Source organism: Pelophylax lessonae (assembly GCF_965119305.1).
Source record: "Pelophylax lessonae genome assembly, chromosome: 10".
NCBI lineage: Eukaryota > Metazoa > Chordata > Amphibia > Anura > Ranidae > Pelophylax > Pelophylax lessonae.
In genome coordinates, this window is record NC_138777.1 from 203,504,939 (window position 1) to 203,523,566 (window position 18,628).

Consider the following 18,628-nt stretch of genomic DNA (forward strand, 5'->3'; position numbering starts at 1 on the left):
GGACAATTAAAAAATAACCTAACCACATCTATTTAGCACATAGCTAGTCTATATAAGGATTTACTAAATTTTTGGTCATGTACAGATCCTATAGAGGTCATGCACAGGGCTCATAGAAGACATAGATGGTGCATAGGTGGCTTGCACAGGACCCAGCCATCAAAACTGCAGACAAGAAATGAGGATAAAAGTGGAATTGTTTTCTATAGCAATCAATCAGGTTTCACCTTTCATGTTTTGAAAAAAATTCAGTAACAACTCAACCTTTGTGCGCAAATTCTTTTCTCTAGTGTTATTGGGTAAGCACCATAGAGTTGACGCATAGAGAATGAGCTTCATTAACTTTTGTAAGTCCTCACTGGTCCTAGTTAGTAATAATTTATAATGACCTTGGGGGCATCATTTAATCCATAATGGATTCATTAAAAAGTACCTAAATGGTCCTCCTGTATTACTCTGCACAGCATTAGTCAGATTGAAGGGGGAGGGGCAGCATTAGAGCCAGTCACCCTATGTGGCTTGGTGTGACAATCTTACCAGATTGCTGCTCCTTTTTCATTGTCCAGTTACAGGCTGGGGGCGGGTCCTGCACCAGGCTTTGCTCCTCAATTGCAGAGTAGTCTGCGGAAAGGTCTTAGGAAGGGCGGTACCCAGCAGTGCTCCCCAGCTGGGGTGTCTGGTTGACAGGTACGCTTGAAAAGAAATACAAATCCTTTGGCATGTAAGAGTTTCCATATACTGTATGTATTGCAACTGTGCATTTAGCAGTTTTTTGGAGTTCAGCTTTACCCATTTGAAAGTTTGGAGGAGGTCCCTTCTAATGATTCAACATCTCTGTTTTCAGGCTGGCTCACAGCATGAAGAGATCTCGATCCCGGGAGGGTTCTGGATCCAGTAGATCTCTTGCGTTAAGTAAAACCAAGCGCTCCGATTCCCAGCTGAGAGAGACAAATGTTTCTGGACAGGTGAGCTGATATCTGTGTGGTCGTAAGATAAGGTGGGTGACACATTATACAGAGCATTTCCCAGCTCCTTAGTGTCACTTGGACCTTCCAGTGCTCTTATGCCTGGTACACACAATGAGAAAATCAGGCAAAAAATACTGCTTTTGGAGCTATTGTCCAATAATTTGATCATAAGTACACAGCTTATGAGAGCCGATCACATTAGTTTGTGCAAAAATATAAAAAAATATAAAAAAGGGACGAGCATGAAAATTTTTGTCATCTGATAATAGAACAAACAATTTTTGTGTAATTAGTATGGTGTTTTTATTTAAAAAAAAAAGACCATGCATGCTCGGAAATGAAAGAATACATTACAATACATTATATTACATCCCTTCCGAAGTTCTGTTGTACGAGAATTTTCAGAACTTAAGCAACCTATTGGTTTTCGACATGAGACTAGCATGCAAAAAAAAATAGACAATCATTTGTCCAATATGTGTACATGATATGTATATATGCTACACAATGGAAACACATTCACTTGAAGAAGATACTATGGATAGCAGTGATGTCTCATACAAACCCTGACAAGCATCATTTTGGCACGAAAGGTGTAGAGACCAGTGTAATGGACAAGAGTGGGGTAGACAGAACTGAAGTAGACAGGATCATAGTGGATAGGAGCAGGGTGGACAGAAATGGGGTGGACAGGACTGGAGGGATCAGGAGTTGGGTGGAAAGGAGTGGAGGGGACAAGAGTGGGGTGGGCAGGATCATGGTGGACAGAAGTGGGGTTGACAGGACTGGAGTGGACAGGAATGGGTTGGACAGGATCATGCTGGACAGGAGTGGAGTGGACTGGATCATTATGGACAGGAGTGGAGTGGATAGGATCATGAGTGGACAGAAGTGGGATTGACAAAAGTGGAGTGGGCAAGATTATGGTGTACAAAAGTAGGTTGGACAAGATCACACTGAACAGAAGCGGGTTGGCTGCTTTACAGAGGGATCCAACTTGTCTCATGCTTATCCCATGTCTGTCTTTCAGGCGCGCTTTGCTTTGGGCATGTTCATCATTTCACCTGGCTTTGGAAACATTCCTCCAGGGGGTCAGCAGGTGATCAGTGTGGAGTGTCTTGCTGATCAGCTCGGGAAGAGTGAGGAATTCCTGGCTATAGATATATCTGATCGGAACCCAGAGGATCATCCTAACGGAATCCCCTTCCGACTGGTGACTGAAGGATGTATTCCAGGTAAGGCCGATCCCCCCTCCCCTCAGCACTCTATTCCTATTTATCATATTGATAACGCTTCCTTTAGGTGAACCTGTTTCTCATTCACAAGTCACATGGACTATGTACTGCATACAGCTCTACATTGCAATTTATATTGTGACTAGAACACCAGAATGGACAATCCATTCCATATGTTGAATGCACACCTGCATGAACAAAGCATTCTATATTCTGAATACACAGCTGTAAGAACAATCCATTCTACAGTATATTCCTATTACACATCTGTATGAATAATCCATTCCATATTCTAAATGCACATCTGTATGAACAATCCATTCTGTATTCTAAATGCACAACTGTATGAACAATCCATTCTTCAGTATATCCTGAATACACACCTGTATGAACAATCCATTCTACAACATGTTCTGAATACACATCTGTATGAGCAATCCGTTCTAAATTCTGTAACACTGATTCATGAACTTCTATATTTTCTGGTCTGGTGTAAATAGTCATTGAGTAATAACCCTTAGAGGCTCCACTTTAATTAGTATGTAGAGCTGCTAACTTACAGAGTATCGACTCATTGTAAGAGAGACAGGACCATTTTATTTATATAAATGTGTACTTTAGTCATTGTTGTACTCTGTATTATCCTCACTCTTTGTTCATTTCAGGATTTGTCACAGATGACATCGGCAGCATATTTGAGGAGCACAGGATCATTGGAGATGCCAGGATCCTCCAGTGTCTGCCGCCATTGCAGTCCGGTGGAATTTACCTGAAAGATGAGAATCGCTTTCTGTTTTGGAATGTCATTGTAGGACAGACTTCCTGTGCCCGCTTTAAGATCATCAATAGCGGGAAAGTGGCCTGTGATGTGACACTGAATGCCAAACCCATGTCCAGTAAGGTACAGAAGTTTTGATGCAGTGATGGTAACATGAATTCCTCACCAATCACCTTTTATTGTTCTAATGGATAATGAATCTTATTGACTGATTGAAGGGTAAATCACTTGGCACTGACCTATTCAGTTATCCTGTATGTGGATGTAGGGAGGATCTTATGTCAGCACTGTATGGTAAACTGGCCACTCTTCTTCCCCTAGTCCACAGCTCGGATCACTGACATCTTCGAAATCCAGCCATCGCGGATGACGGTGCCGAGTCACAGTCATAGCTTTGTCACCGTGTTCTTCACCCCCCAGAGTATGCAGATGTACCAGTGCTTCTTTGAGGCGGCCGTGGAGGGGATGCCAAGGTATAAAGTAATCTGCCAAACATTCTTCATGTAGTATGAGGTAACATGGAGGATATGTCAGTAGAGCATATTATTTCATCATATAATGCAACATGGGGAGTATGTAAGGAGAGCACAGTATGCTGTAGTATCAGAAATCATGGGGAATGTGTCAAGAGAGCACAGTATAGTGTAGTATGAGACATCATGGAGAGTATGTCAGGAGATCACAGTATACTGTATTATACAACATCATGGAGAGTATGTTAGGAGATCAAAGTATACTGTATTATACAACATCATGGAGAGTATGTTAGGAGATCACAGTATACTGTCATATGAGACATCATGGAGATATGTCAGGAGATCACAGTATACTGTAGTATGAGACATCGTAGAGAGTATGTCAGGAGACCACAGTATACTGTAGTATACAACATCATGGAATGGAGAGTATGTTAGGAGATCCCAGTATACTGTAGTATGAGACATCATGGAGAGTATGTCAGGAGATCACAGTGTGCTGTAGTATGAGACATGGAGAGTTTGCCAGGATACAACAGTATACTGCAGTATGAGAAATCATGGAGAGTATGCCAGGAGACCACAGTATACTGTACAATGAGACATCATGGAAAGTATGTCAGGAGAGCACAGTATACTGTAGTATGAGGCATCATAGAGATTATGTTAGGAGATCACAATATACTGTAGTATACACAATCGTGGAGAGAGTATGTTAGGAGATCACAGTATACTATAGTATGAGACATTATGGATAGTATGTCAGGAGATCACAGTATACTGTAGTATGAGACATCATGGAAAGTATGTCAGGAGATCACAGTATACTGTAGTATGAGACATCATGGAGAGTATGCCAGGATACAACAGTATTCTGTACAATGACACATCATGGAGAGTATGTTAGGAGATCACACTATACTGTAGTATAAGACATCATGGTGAGTATGCCAGGAGACCACAGTATACTGTAATATGAGACCTCATGGAGCGTATGTCAGTAGAGCACAGTATATTGTAGTATGAGACATCATGGAGAGTATGTCAGGAGAGCACAATTATATTGTAATATAAGACAACACGAAGAGTATGTCAGGAGACCACAGTATACTTTCGTAGATGAAATGACCTGGAGGTTACCGGGATAAGACTGGAAATCTCATTGTTTTTTTTGACCAGGATAAAACCATCCTGGCTTTAATCCAACAGTAGCTTATCCAAATTCCTCTGAAGACTCCGTTAGAAACACAGACATAAGTTGTGGAGTGCAGGGTTTGTAATTGATTTGAGAATCTTCAATGGGAAAACCTAACGTGATGCTTCTTAGCTCCCCATAAGTCAGTATTGTGCCCATCTCTGAGTTTTGAAATGTCATTGTGGGTTTGTGTCCTTGTCTTTTGTATGAACATCTATTTCTTTTCTCCTTCTTTAGTGCCCTTTCCAAGTCCCAAAACTTGACCTTTGACATCTGTGGGGAGGGCAACCTTCCCCGGGTCACCATCTTACGCCCCATACTGCGCAGCAAGCATGGAAACCCTGTCCTACTTTTCCAAAGACTTCTGATTGGTCAGAGCCAGCAGCTCCCCCTTGTTTTAAAGAATGAAGGATCCATCCCAGCCCAGGTGACTGTCCTACCGTCAGCACTGTACACACACACTCTGTTTGTAGTAATGTAATAGCTGAATATAAATTTTGTATTACACCTTGGGGTTTATTTACTAAAACTGGAAAGTGCAAATCTGCATAGAAACCAATCAGCTCCCAGTTTTTTTTGTCAAAGCTTAATTGAACAAGCTAAACTTAGAAGCTGATTGGCTACCATACCCAGCTGCACCAGATTTTGCACTCTCCAATTTAGTAAATCAACCCCCTTATGTTATAGTGTCTTGCTGTGCAGTACAGCAATGATACACAGTGTGTTACAAAGTATGATACCCCTTTATAATACACTGTAATAGAGGAGAACCATCCTGGTGTCTTGTGTATGTATTCTATCAGTAACTGAATTTCTCCCCTGACAGCTGAACATTGACTTACTTGAATGTGGGCAAGTCTTCAATTTAAAACCAAAGCCCAACACACACTGCATCTACCCAGCCTGGGGTGAGGGAGGAGAGCCAGGTGAGAAACCATCAGCTACCCTAAATGTTGTGTATATTTGTGTGAAGTACAGCCATTCTGAGTGACTTGTGTATCAGTGTGGAGTACGTACAGCCATCCTTAGTGCTGTGTGTATATCAGTGTGTGTGTGGGGGTGGGTTATAGAAGTTGTCTTTCATCTCATGTTCTCTTGTGGCCCATAGGGCGCCGGCCACATACCGCCTCACTGATCCTTCATCCAGGGGAAGTGGCAGAATTCGATGTGATCTTTTGTCCCACTGAGCCACTGCGATGTGAGTGCGCCTTGCAAATGTCGGTGCTTGACAATCAATATGAGAAGACCAGTGTAAAACTAGTGGGGGAGGGTTACTTGGAAGACCTGACCCTCGACAATATCCACAGCCCGGGAGGACTGTTCACCCCTGAAGGACAGCTGGATGATGATGTGGAAGGTAAAGCTTCAATTGTGAATGAGTCATTAGGGATGGTGAAAGCCGGTATATCAGCTGACACATTGACATAAAGAAAGAGCCATGTGTGAGTGCCGCCTCCACTATACCCAAATGTCTACCTACTAAAATACCCAAGCACCACCGTTCCACTATGCCTGAGTAACACCCCCCACTATACCCAAGTACACCCCTACCACTAAAACTGAGCCCCCTCTGCTACTATACCCAAGTGCCCCCTTCCTGCTATACGAATACCAAAATTCTTCTATTCCACTATACCTGAGCCCCCTCCCCCCGCTATACAGGATGGCCCCCTCCCACTATACCTAAGCCAGTTCTCCCATCCCCTACTATGCCTAAATAACTCCCATCCCCCCACCATACCTTAGTGCCTTTTTTATAACTGTAATTTTCTGTGTTTATGTAACAGCCACCCGGACCGAGCACGTTGTTTTTGGGGACTGTCACATCGGTCAGCAATACCAGGTGACGTTCACCATGACAAACCGCAGCCTGACGGACACCATGAGGTTTGAGTGGCCTCAGGAGGCTCCTCTGGACTTCTCCCCTCAGGTATGATATGAAGGTGTCACAGTGCGGCCACCTGCCATAGACATGAGATAAAGTAATCACTGTTTATCCTGCCCACAGGTTGGACATATCCATGCCGGCTGCACCAAGGATGTGACGCTCACTATGAAGTCTGACGTGGCTGTGATACTGGACAAGTCTCCGATGAAGTGCAGAGTGTGGCGGATCTCGTTCCCACTTCCCGTGGACCAGATTCCAGACTGGGATGACAGAATGAGGACAGTGAAGTGGGTGGATGGAGGGAAAGGAGTGCAGCGCCCAACCAAAAAGAAGGTGAGCTGGGAGAAACCAAAGTGAGCATCCATTCTGACAGTGACATGTTGGTGGGAAGAGACTTTATTCATGTCAAGATGTGAAGTTATCAGAGTTTATTGTACAGAGCCATTTTCACATCATGGAGCTTTAATAACCCTACTATCTAAGCTAAGGTCTGCAGGGGGACAGGGCAGAAGGCAGGGTTAGACAACAGCGAGGGACCAGAGAGAGAGCTGTAATATCGCCATAACACTGCATTGCTAGCTACAAACTGGATGACTTCAGTACAACTCTGATCAGTTGGGACTGTCTTGGGAAGGCGAAGCAGTGAGTAGAATTAACAACAGTGGTAAATTAATTTACCACGGCTCTGCTTTCACCTAAGGCTTCATTCCTGCAGCTCAGTATTCCTTACCTGCTTATTGTCAGCTAGCTATGCCGATTATGCTTTCTGCCGATATAATGATCTCATCAGCCTTTTAACCAGCACTGTCCAACTGTAAGAGCAAAGCGGCATATTGAATTGCAGTGGATGGCAAAAGCAGAAACAGTGTCCGCATGCGTTGACGGCTTAACTATTATTGATGACACATACAGTATATATGCTTTCTGCTTGCTAAATGCCACTGACATTGCTAGTGCTTGAATAACTAACAATCTCTCTCTCTCCTTGGATTCAACTATAATGATGCATTCTTTCCCTTTGCATTTCAATGATAAATTTTATGGATATTGAATTACTGCTTCACTACCTGAATAGGTCAACTAGCTTGAAAGTCAAACTTAAAGGAGTAATTTCCCAATTTTGATATCCTGTGATATCTGCATGTGGTATCTATATTCTACCATTGATGTTGGAATTGTGTGACAATCCTGTCTATTGCAGTTTATCTGCATCAAGTCTATATGTTTTTTTGATTGGCATTATTAGGCATATTGGATTAAGCGTACTAATCCAATTACTGGATAAGATCCATGAGTAGCTACACTGATATTTCCTTATCACATTGGGTAACAATCCATATTTTTTTAATAATCTTGTGGTATGTATGATGTATTAATGTTTATCCTTTGGAAGGTTTAACCCGTAAGTGGATGACTATCCACATATTTTTATAAAAATCTCAATAAACTTTTTTGCATACTTAACTGCTTGGTAAACTATTGCCTACTATTAGACCGTCTGTCTTTTCAGCTGCCATTTTTTCTTAAATTTTACTTAGTCCCTAGGCAATTACCACACCTAAATGGTGTGTCAGTGAGTATCCAACCCCTCAATTGCCTGGTGATTTTCACCTTTTTTCTTTAGACAACACCAACCACAACAGTCATGTCAACTGTCCATCATACTGGAGAATCTCTGGTACCAGTGGGCAATAGGTTCCTCCCTGAGAGTATGGGAGCCAAAAAGTCAGAAATTGGCCAGTTCTGAGGGCAGCAGTGGGTCTGTGATGGCAGGATGCATGACTGCGTGTCTTTGGTCAGAGAAGTGCTTTGGTGTGGACAGCGGGGTTCCCCCGGAGCAGTAGAACTTCAATAATGGAGATCTGTCTGCAGGTGATAGAGACAGATCAGGAACCGGCACACACACTTCTGGATGATGGGTCTCGCCAGGTGGAGCTGTTGGTGAGCGCTGCTGTGGACTATGCTCAGTACAAGGCCAGTTCTGCGGACATCCATTTCCGAGATACTCTTCTGTACCAGACACTAGTGTACAAGTGAGTGCAGAGAGAAGCAGACACCCTTACCAGGAACTGACTTCTTTCTTACCTGTGTGCAGAAACTGACTTTTTTCTATCTCTGTGTGCAGGAACTGACCTCCTCTCTCTATCTCTGTGCGCAAGAATTGACCTCTTTTCTATTTTCATGCAGGAACTGACCTCTTCTCTATATCTGTGTGCTGAAACTGACCTCCTCCCTATCTCTGTGTGCACGAACTGACACCTTCTCTATCTCTGTGTGCAGGAACTGACATCCTCTCTATCTCTGTGTGCAGGAACTGACCTTCTCTCTATCTATGTGTGCAGGAACTGACCTCCTTTTATCTGTGTTCAGGTTCCTCTTACAGAACAGTGGTTCTGTCCAGCTTGAGTTCTCCTGGCAGGTCCAGATGGAAGGACAGAGCAGAGCCATGGAGAAGGGTAAATGGACACTGTGAAACCTTGCATATTAAGCTGCTGGTGATGGGTGGTGCTGCATTGCTGTCTATAATCGCATGACCATTATAAAGCTTACTCTTCTGAAGATTTTTACCTCTAAAGATGGCGATGTTGGTGGAGCTGGGGGTGACTTAATTATTTTGGTCAAGTGACCACCAACACGATGAACCGCCATTACCTGACTAGACAAAATATAAATGTGCTGTGAGGGAATTGCAGAGATTGCACAGAGATGTGGGATGTCTTGTGTAGAGACAACAGTGGGCAGCAGTGAGCTTCACTAGGACCAGATAACAGCGTGTTCATTCTATTTTTACATCTCAATCAGAACATTTAACCAATTTCCATTACTGCAAGTTACAAAAGACAAATTAAAAAAATAATTTACCATTGGACTCCTCTATACTCCCTATCAACTGCTGGGATTATACTGAAATAGCCAGATAAAACCATATTGTCTGTCCATCTTCATTTATGACTGAAGTAAGAACTTCCTGTATTGCCAACATCAACCAGACACAAACCTCCCTCCATTATTCTACAGCAGTGGTCTCCAAAATTACAGCCCGGGGGCCAGATGTGGCCATTTGCTTGCTTATATCTGACCCTTGAGGCACTATTTCATCCACTGATACCAATAATGGGGCATAACCCCCCCCCCTCCACTGACACCAATGAACAGACACAATTCCTCCCACTGACACCAATGAACGGGCACAATGCCTCCCAATGATGGGGCACAATTCCCACCATGATAGGACACAATTCCTCCTACTAACACCAATGATGGGGCACAATTCCTCCCAATGATACCAACAATGGGGCACAATTATTCTCACTTGCACCATTGAATGGGCACAGTTCCTCCCAATGACACCAACAATGGGGCACAATTCCTCCCAATGACACCAACAATATGGCACAATTCTTCTCACTTGCACCATTGAATGGGCACAGTTCCTCCCAGTGACACCAACAATGGGGCACAATTCCTCCCAATGACACCAACAATGGGACACAATTCCTCCCAATGACACCAATAATGGGGCACAATTTCTCCCAAGTTTTTACCCATAGACGTTGGGACCTTTTCTACGTCAAATGGCCACAGTCTGGCGCTCCTAAAGTCTGAAGGACAGTAAACTGGCCCTTTGTGTAAAATGTTTGGAGACCCCTGCTCTACAGGACAGGATCTGAACTGAGTCATTGCTGTGAGACAACACAGACAGTTTCCTATTTCAGGCACCATGATAAATGAGGCCAATTCATTGTATAACACAGTGTTTCTCAACTTCAGGCCTCAGGGCATACTAACAGGCCAGATTTTAAGTATTATCTTGGGGAGATGCAGACCAGAATGCTGCAATCACTGAGCAGCAAAATATATCACCTGTGATGTATTTCAGTTTTCTTGCAAACCTGGCCTGTTAGTGTGCCCTGAGGACCAGAGTTGAGAAACACTGGTATAACACACTCACTTTGCTGTAGATGGTCATATTCCTGTATGTATTATTGGCTGTAAGACAATACATATAGTTTATGTTTCAGACACCTTGATAAATGAGGTCCATTTATCGTATACCACACACACATTGTAGTATTTGGTCACATTCCTGTACGTATTGTTGGCAGATTCCCTGGGCAGTTCCCGCTGCACTTCCAACCACAGCCGTCCTTCCAGCGCCTTAGAGAGCGTGACGTCTCTGCTGTCTATGGGAACAGATTCATCCCCGTTCTGCATTCAGCCAAGCGCTGGCAACATACCTACTGGGGACAGCCAGGAGTTTCTCATTAAGTTTTCTCCTGTGGAAGTCGGCGAATTTGAGGGTCATCTGATCTGCAGGTGAGGTGGTAATCTGTGAAACTGTTAGTGTTACATATGATGAAATGGATGACCCAGGATGATCTCACTTCCTTCTATCTTCCAGCATCCCTAATCTGCTCCCTGGGCAGCCTGAGCCACATCTCCTGGTCAGAGGCCGTAGCCTGCGGCCATACTGCCACTTCCAGTTGGAGGACTCTGACTATATCAGCAGTGGGAGACGCAACCCAGAGCTATGTGGACCCCGTGGAGCCCCTTCAGGGACCACTTTGGATCCAAACACCCGAGTTGTGGAATTCACCTCGCTGGGGGTCAGGACCAAAAATGTCAGGTAACCAGGAACACTAAGAAGTTACAGTGGTACATGTAATATATTTGTAAAAAAAAAAAAAATGACATTTTGTTTTGCTATATCTTATTAGGAGCTTCAGTATTGTGAATCCCACCAACAGTCCTTACTCCTTCCTGTGGACATGTGAGGACCCCCCAACTATCCAGCACCCTCCAACCTTCCGCTGTCTGAATGAGCAGGGGCTGATCCAGCCAGAGAAGAAGGCAGAGGTAGATGTTATGGTACCAGTGTTTCAAGGGAGGAATACAATATGTGTTATGACACTAGCCTATTGGGGAATGGGGGAGAGGGGTGTTATGGCACTAGTGCATTGGTGGAGAGAGTAGGTATCATGAAAGGGAGGGTAAGGGTACAAGTGCATCATGGGAGGGGTTAGATGTCATGGTGCCAGTGTGTAGGGGGAGGGGGGGGGTGGTTGGATGTCCTGGCACCAGTGTATCAGGGGATGAGTAATGGTCATGGTGCCAGTGTATTAGGGGAGGGGGTGGGTAGGTGTCATGGTACAAGTGCATCCTGGGATGGTGTGTCATGTCACTTACTGTAGGGGGTAGTTGTCATGATACAAGTGTATCATAGGAGGGGGTAGTTGTCATGTCACTGTATCGGGGAAAGGTGTAGGTGTCATAGTACCAGTGCCCCATGGCAGGAGGTAGGTGTCATGTCACTAATGTATCATGGAAGAGGGTAGGTGTTATGGTTCCAATTTATTGAGGTTGGTGGTAGGTGGACAGAAAAGGTAGCCTATTTATCTTATTCATTACAGGTTTTTTTATCATGTTCTTGCAACTCCTTAAAAGTTTTATGACATCATAAGGAAAAAATAACGCAGATCTCTGCAACCACAGATGTTGATGGTCATACACATGGCCCAAGGGGTACAGGCAAAATTCAGCTCTATCCTCTACTTGATACCACTATCCCAAAACATTTGACTTGGTTTGTCCTCAGATCATGTTCGAGTTTGTCCCTCAAGTCCTGGACATCAGTGAGTCCTTCTGGTCCTTCACAATCCCTGAGCAGAACATCTCCGTCCCATTCCTGCTTGTTGGAAAAGCTCTAGAACCTTCTGTGTCCCTGGACCGGTCCCACCTCAACTTCCGATCTCTACTGACTGGTAGGTGACCTCCCAATATCCCGGCCAAACATTATGGAGTTTTCTTCATCCTGTACTGGGTGTCATCCATTATGTTCCATGCCCGGAGTGGAAAAGTAAGCGAATCATGGATTACCCTCATTAGTCTTTTAGCACACTTTCTATGAAAATTTCCTTTTTGATAAGATTCTGTATGTGTTCCTAACTGGCATTTAGTGTATCTGCTTTTTATTGATGAATTTTCTTCCTCTCGTATTCTTTTCCCGCTGCGGACAGGTCAGGAAGTCCAGGAATCTGTCTACCTCATTAATAATGAGAAGAAGGAACTCAGCTTCTGCTTCCGGGAACATTCTTGTTTTTCAGAGGGTCACAGCCAGAGTCTCTCGGTGAGACCACGGGAAGGAGCCGTCCCCCCGATGGGCAGGTAAAGATCGCATCTGTGTGTTCTGTCTTCTGGTGACAGTGCAGTCCCACCAGGACAGTGCCAGTACTCTGTGGTACTCTGTGGTCACAGCGTACTTCTCCTGTATATGCCACATATTGTCACCAGCACTAACAGACACACACAAATCCTCATAATTTCACAGCCAGGTGTAATGTTCCAATATACATAATGAATGGCAACAGATAGAGTCAGTAAAGAGCCTACTGTGCAGACAAGGGACTAGCCATTGTCATTTATTTTATTATAGTTCTTTTATTATAGTTCCTTGGTCGAGCACCCACAAATATACTGCAGAATGCTGTGCCTCTCTGTACCCACCTCACCAGTCACTGGCTGTACCCTCACTCAAAAAAGGCCCTGCATTCTGAATGCCTTTCTCCTTCATTATGGACCCCTGTGCAGCTGCCTAGGCAGTACGTCTTTGCACCCAATACCTAACATGAATCTGCTTCTGCCTAACACCACTGTGACACTGATCACCTCTCTGTGCTGTCAGGATTCCCATCTGCATCCAGTTCACGCCATCACAAATTGGAGAGGTCAACTTCAACCTAATTTGTGACATCAAGTCCAAAATTGAGCCGCTGTATCTAAATGTGAAGGCTGACAGCCACACCACTGAAGTCTGCATACAGTGCCAGGACAACACCGGGACAGTCACAAACCTGTCTGCCCAGGAGCCCAATGAGATTGACCTGGGACAGGTGAGGACCTGTTATATGGCAAACATAGGAAATAGTTGTAGTTCTGGTGTATTTTTTAGGGGGGCGAAAAGAGACCTTAGTGCTGCTTGTCACTGAATATGTTTGTCTTTGATCAATAGGTGGATATTAACGACAGCGCCACTCTCCAGTTCCACATCATTAATAATGGAAGGTTCCCCTTTAACTTCAGCTACACGCTGTCCACACCACGAGTGCTGCAGGAGTATCTGAACCTGACTGCAAGCAGTGGGTGTGTGCCGCCTGGAGGACAAGCCCAGACCTCTGTGACCTTCTATCCTACTAAGAGATGCATTATCAAAGACACCCAGCTGGCTATACAGGTATGAGCCATGTATGTTCTGCGTGCGTCAGCCAGAGATGTCAGCAGGAATCAGACACCAGTTAAGGTGGTTAGGTGCTGAGAATGTGCATGGGGCAGTGGCCCAGACCGTGCATCATAGTCCCTAGTGGGACTCTAACTGGCTCAGATAATGGTAGATGGACCATCTTTGTGAGCCCATATAGAGAAAGCTTGGGCCCCTTAAAAGTCAGAAGAAGGTGAGGGACTTAAATAATGGTGTGTCCATAAAGGGAACCCAGGGGCTCCATATTGCACTATATTGGTCTTGACTGAGTATTATGGAGGTAGGCCATCGGGTTTTCCATCCTCATACCTGTATGCAGTATGGAGTGCCATTGCATGACATACAAAGCCATTCTATGACACACTGACTGCGGTCCTGGCAGTACACAGGCAGACACAGATCATCCACAATATAATAATGTGTATTCTGCCATCTTACAGATAGAGAACGGGCCGAAGCTGATGTGTCAAATACAAGGAGGTGCGGTGCGTCCTGGGATACACTTCTCTTTCACAGAATGTAACTTCGGCCATTGTTTCATCTTCCATGATGGGATGAGACCTGTCAGGAAATCACTCTTCATCACTAACAAGGATGACCGAGATGTCAGGTGAGCCAAAATGCCCCAAAACCAAATCCTCAGACTGCCTCAATGACACCAAATTCACTGACTGCCACAATGACAAAGAATCCACTGAGCTCCACATTGACACCAAATTCGCCAATTGCCACAATGACACAGAAGCCACTGACTGTCACAAAAACACTAAATCCTCAGACCACCACAATGACACGGAATTCACGGACTACCACAATAACAACAAATCCACTGACTGCCACAATGACAACAAACCCGCTGACTGCCGCAATGACAACAAACCCGCTGACTGCTGCAATGGCCACAAATCCACTGACCGCCACAATGAAACTGAATTGCCTGATTACCACAATGACAACAAATCCACTAAACTCCATTTTGACACTGAATCCACAAACCTCTGACTACTACTACTGACTACTATGTCTGCATCTAAAGAAAATATGACATTCAAAGCTGCCTTTATTACAAAATCTGTTGCTATTCTAAGAATGCGCTTATAAGAAATACTACATCACTGTTTCTGTTATATTAAAATGCTATTCAAACCTCTTAATCTATCATCTTGTGCAAATGTAACAAAAAGGATAAAACGAATTCATCTGTCTGTGACCACATATAACACAGACAATAAATACATAAATGATGTGCAAATAAATAAAAATAAATAATGTGCAAATAACCAATTAATAAGTGTAGACTAGTCCATAAAATATTTGTGCTAAAAATAATTGCTAATCAAAGTGATCAAAAGGTGTTCAGTGCAGAAATCCACAGATTCAATGTATGCTCTTCTTCTAAAATCTCCAGTACACAATTCCAACAGTGTTCAATCTCAGTGTGCAATCTTGCGAGACAAGACTCCACTCAGTGAATCCTCCACCCTCTGCAAAAACTTACCAGAAGTTTTGACCCTATATTATATGGGTCTTTCTCGCTTTATTATAGAACTTCCAGGTACCAGCTCACTTCCTCAGAGAGTAACGAGATGGAAAGAAAGACCAAAGCTAACATAAATAGAATAGAAAGTGCAGCGCTAAGTGATAATAATGAAATACATTGTCACCAATATATTGAAAATAAACTTTGTGAAAACATTCTTCTAGAACAGGCATCACTAAATGGCGGACCGGGGTCCGGATCCGGACCCAGTTAATGTCTCATCCGGACCCCTGCGGTCCCACCCTTTAGAGTCGTTCTGCCCACAGCCATCACCACTGCCAGTCTCACAGAGCCAACAGCTGGAGGCAGGACAGCTATAGACAGAGGACGGGGGCTATCCAAGTTAACAAGCAGGTGATTGGTTGCGAGGATACAGGGCGGTCATCGCACAAACATGCGATTCGGACCTCTGCTGGAAGAATATTTTATTGACTGGACCTTTGTAAATTTTAATTCAATACCCCTGTTCTAGAAGATAATAAAGAATGCAAAAAGTCCATAAAGTGAAAATAGAACAGTATCGTGAAGAGTCCAAATGGTGAATTGTAAATCTTCAAAAACAATACATAACATCCGGTGGGAACCAAGTGAAGAGCCAACACCCACAGCAAAGGGATATAGATGTATGCTCACCAGATTCTGTGGACCCAAGTGCCATATAGCAAGAGAGTCAAACACGCATGGTATTAATCCACAGCTCCCACAATATAAGATGATCTGGATACTGGTAGTCTCACATGTAATAATAGATCACTGGGGATGGATGACTCAAACCACCAGGCATTCTTTCCTTTATTCTGAGTGATTGATACAAATTAGAAGTGAGGATCCTGAAAACCTGTAGAGATTGATTGGTGAATTTATCTGGTGATCCAGGGAGGGAGGCCGCTGCAGTGGAAGAGATCAGTTCCTTGAGCACTCCGGTGATTAGGCGTGTTTTAACCACTTGGTCTTTCCGTAAGGTGAGCGGTGATTTCACCTGCTGGTGGTGGTTCTGTCCTATCGTCACTATTTTCTCATTGCCTGGGCTGACATGTGGAGTGGAGGGCACTTTTAAAATGTGAGTGTAATGGATTGAGTTTATGCTGGTTTTAAAATAAATGGTTTTATATTATGTTAGCTTTGTTCTTGCTTTCCATCTCGTGTATAAATACTCTCTGAGGAAGTGAGCTGGTACCTGGGAGTTTTATAATAAAGCAAGAAAGAGCAACATAATATAGGGTCAAAGCTCCTGGTGAGTTGCTTGTGCGGCTAGCGAAGGATTCACTGAGTGGGGTGTTGTCTCACAATATTGCACTTTGAGATTGAGCACTGTTGGAATTGTGTATTGAAGATTTTGGATGAGCATGGTTTAAATATGTGGACTTATGCACTGGACAATTTTTGATCACTTTGTTTAGTAATTATTTTAGCACAGAATAATATTTTATGGACTAGTCTACACTTATTATGTGGTTATTTGCACATTTATTGTTTATTTGCACATCATTTATGCATTTATTATTTAGGTTATACAATATGTGGTCACAATGACACCAAATCCACAGTCCTGCACAGTGACACCAAATCAATCGACTGCCACAATAACAGCAAAGCCACTAACCACCACAATGACATCGAGTCCACCAACTGCCACAAAGAACACAATTCACTAAAGGTTATCACATGCGTTATGACGGTCACATGACCGCTTAAAACATGCGATAATAAAAATGTAAATTCCTTATTGCTTGTACAGTATCTCACAAAAGTGAGTACACCCCTCACATATTTCCAAATATTTTATTATATCTTTTCATGTAACAACACGGAAGAAATGACACTTTGTTACAATGTAAAGTAGTGCGTGTACAGCTTGTATAACAGTGTAACTTTTCTGTCCCCTCAAAATAACTCAACACACAGCCATTAATGTCCAAACTGCTGGCAACAAAAGTGAGTACACCCCTAAGTACACCTCCTTAGTTTTCTAACATCCATCAGCTCCGTGATGTCATCATGGAGGAGTGGAAGAGGACTCCAGCGGCAACCTGTGAAGCTCTGGTGAACTCCATGCCCAAGAGGGTTAAGGCAGTGCTGGAAAATAATTGTGGCCACACAAAATATTGACACTTTGGGCCCAATTTGGACATTTTGACTTATGGGTGTACTCACTTTTGTTGCCAGCGGTTTAGACATTATTGGCTGTGTGTTGAGTTATTTTGAGGGGACAGAAAATTTACAATGTTATACAAGCTGTACACTCACTACTTTACATTGTAGCAAAGTGTCATTTCTTTAGTGTTGTCACATGAAAAGATATAATAAAATATTTACAAAAATGTGAGGGGTGCACTCACTTTTGTGAGATACTGTATGCGGTATTTAACGCAAACACCAAAAAACGCTCAGTGAATACTGAATAAAAAGGCATTACAGTCAATTCACTGAAAGAAATAAATAAATGCGTGCGGTATTAAAGTAGTGGTCCAACCAAGCTTGTGATAATTATGCGATAACTATGGTCAGACTCATGGTAGGAGATCAGTGATTGTTTAAAAAATTTAGTCTGCAGAGTGCAAACTGGAGCAGGTGGCATCTAGATTCCACTCAGGTGTTGTCTCTGGATGCTGGCAGACTGCATAGCACAGACAGTGGAGCCCTTTGAATCCAGTCTTCTGGAATTTAAAGTAATGCAGGAGAAGGAGGAGAAGATCTAGAGTGGTCCTTTTTAAAGGAAAGATGCTTTAAGGAGCTTACATTGCTGGATAAATACATGGACGCTGATACCCTGCAGAAGTTCAGGTTATGCAAGGTAGTAATTATGGAGCTGTGTACCCAACTCATAGGGTACCTTAAGCCCTCAACCCAGAGAAGCAATGCCATACCTGCCATGACTGAATTGTTGGCTGCATTACATTTGTTTGGGAAAGCATCCTATCAGATGGTAGCTGGCAAGATAGTGGGAATTTCACAGGCCTAATTTTCCCATCTCTTATGCGATATGCTTGCGATAACTTACCGCACGGTTTCATGTGGTAATTGATGCATAATGCAGAAATATAACGCATGCAAGATTTTAACCACTTGCCACCCATATAAGTTACTTATACAGCGACAAGGTGGCACTGCTGCGTAGGTATGTGATCCGACATTTCCAGGTCTGGGGCGGCAGCAACTCACTCCCGCTGTGATCATACAGAGCGGGAGCTGATCTGCAGGTACTGCGGACTCTTTGTCTGCCGACACCCACCGATCATTCAGCACAGAAGCAGATTGGCGATCTACCTATGTAAATAAGGCAGATCGCCATT

General features: G+C 43.5%; 1 protein-coding gene across 1 annotated transcript in view; it reads left to right on the top strand.

Annotated features, from left to right (window-relative positions):
• The window catches only part of HYDIN (HYDIN axonemal central pair apparatus protein), a 140,344-nt gene that overhangs the window by 110,770 nt on the left and 10,946 nt on the right, over positions 1-18,628 (top strand). Inside the window, exons 56-74 of the mRNA XM_082269560.1 lie at positions 845-965; positions 1,999-2,203; positions 2,869-3,104; positions 3,303-3,454; positions 4,890-5,079; positions 5,479-5,578; positions 5,761-6,009; positions 6,440-6,582; positions 6,661-6,873; positions 8,413-8,573; positions 8,911-8,996; positions 10,647-10,857; positions 10,943-11,167; positions 11,259-11,397; positions 12,137-12,302; positions 12,558-12,705; positions 13,223-13,430; positions 13,550-13,771; positions 14,236-14,405. Coding sequence (XP_082125686.1) covers positions 845-965; positions 1,999-2,203; positions 2,869-3,104; positions 3,303-3,454; positions 4,890-5,079; positions 5,479-5,578; positions 5,761-6,009; positions 6,440-6,582; positions 6,661-6,873; positions 8,413-8,573; positions 8,911-8,996; positions 10,647-10,857; positions 10,943-11,167; positions 11,259-11,397; positions 12,137-12,302; positions 12,558-12,705; positions 13,223-13,430; positions 13,550-13,771; positions 14,236-14,405 — 3,345 coding nt within the window. The remainder of the gene's footprint in view (positions 1-844; positions 966-1,998; positions 2,204-2,868; positions 3,105-3,302; positions 3,455-4,889; positions 5,080-5,478; positions 5,579-5,760; positions 6,010-6,439; positions 6,583-6,660; positions 6,874-8,412; positions 8,574-8,910; positions 8,997-10,646; positions 10,858-10,942; positions 11,168-11,258; positions 11,398-12,136; positions 12,303-12,557; positions 12,706-13,222; positions 13,431-13,549; positions 13,772-14,235; positions 14,406-18,628) is intronic.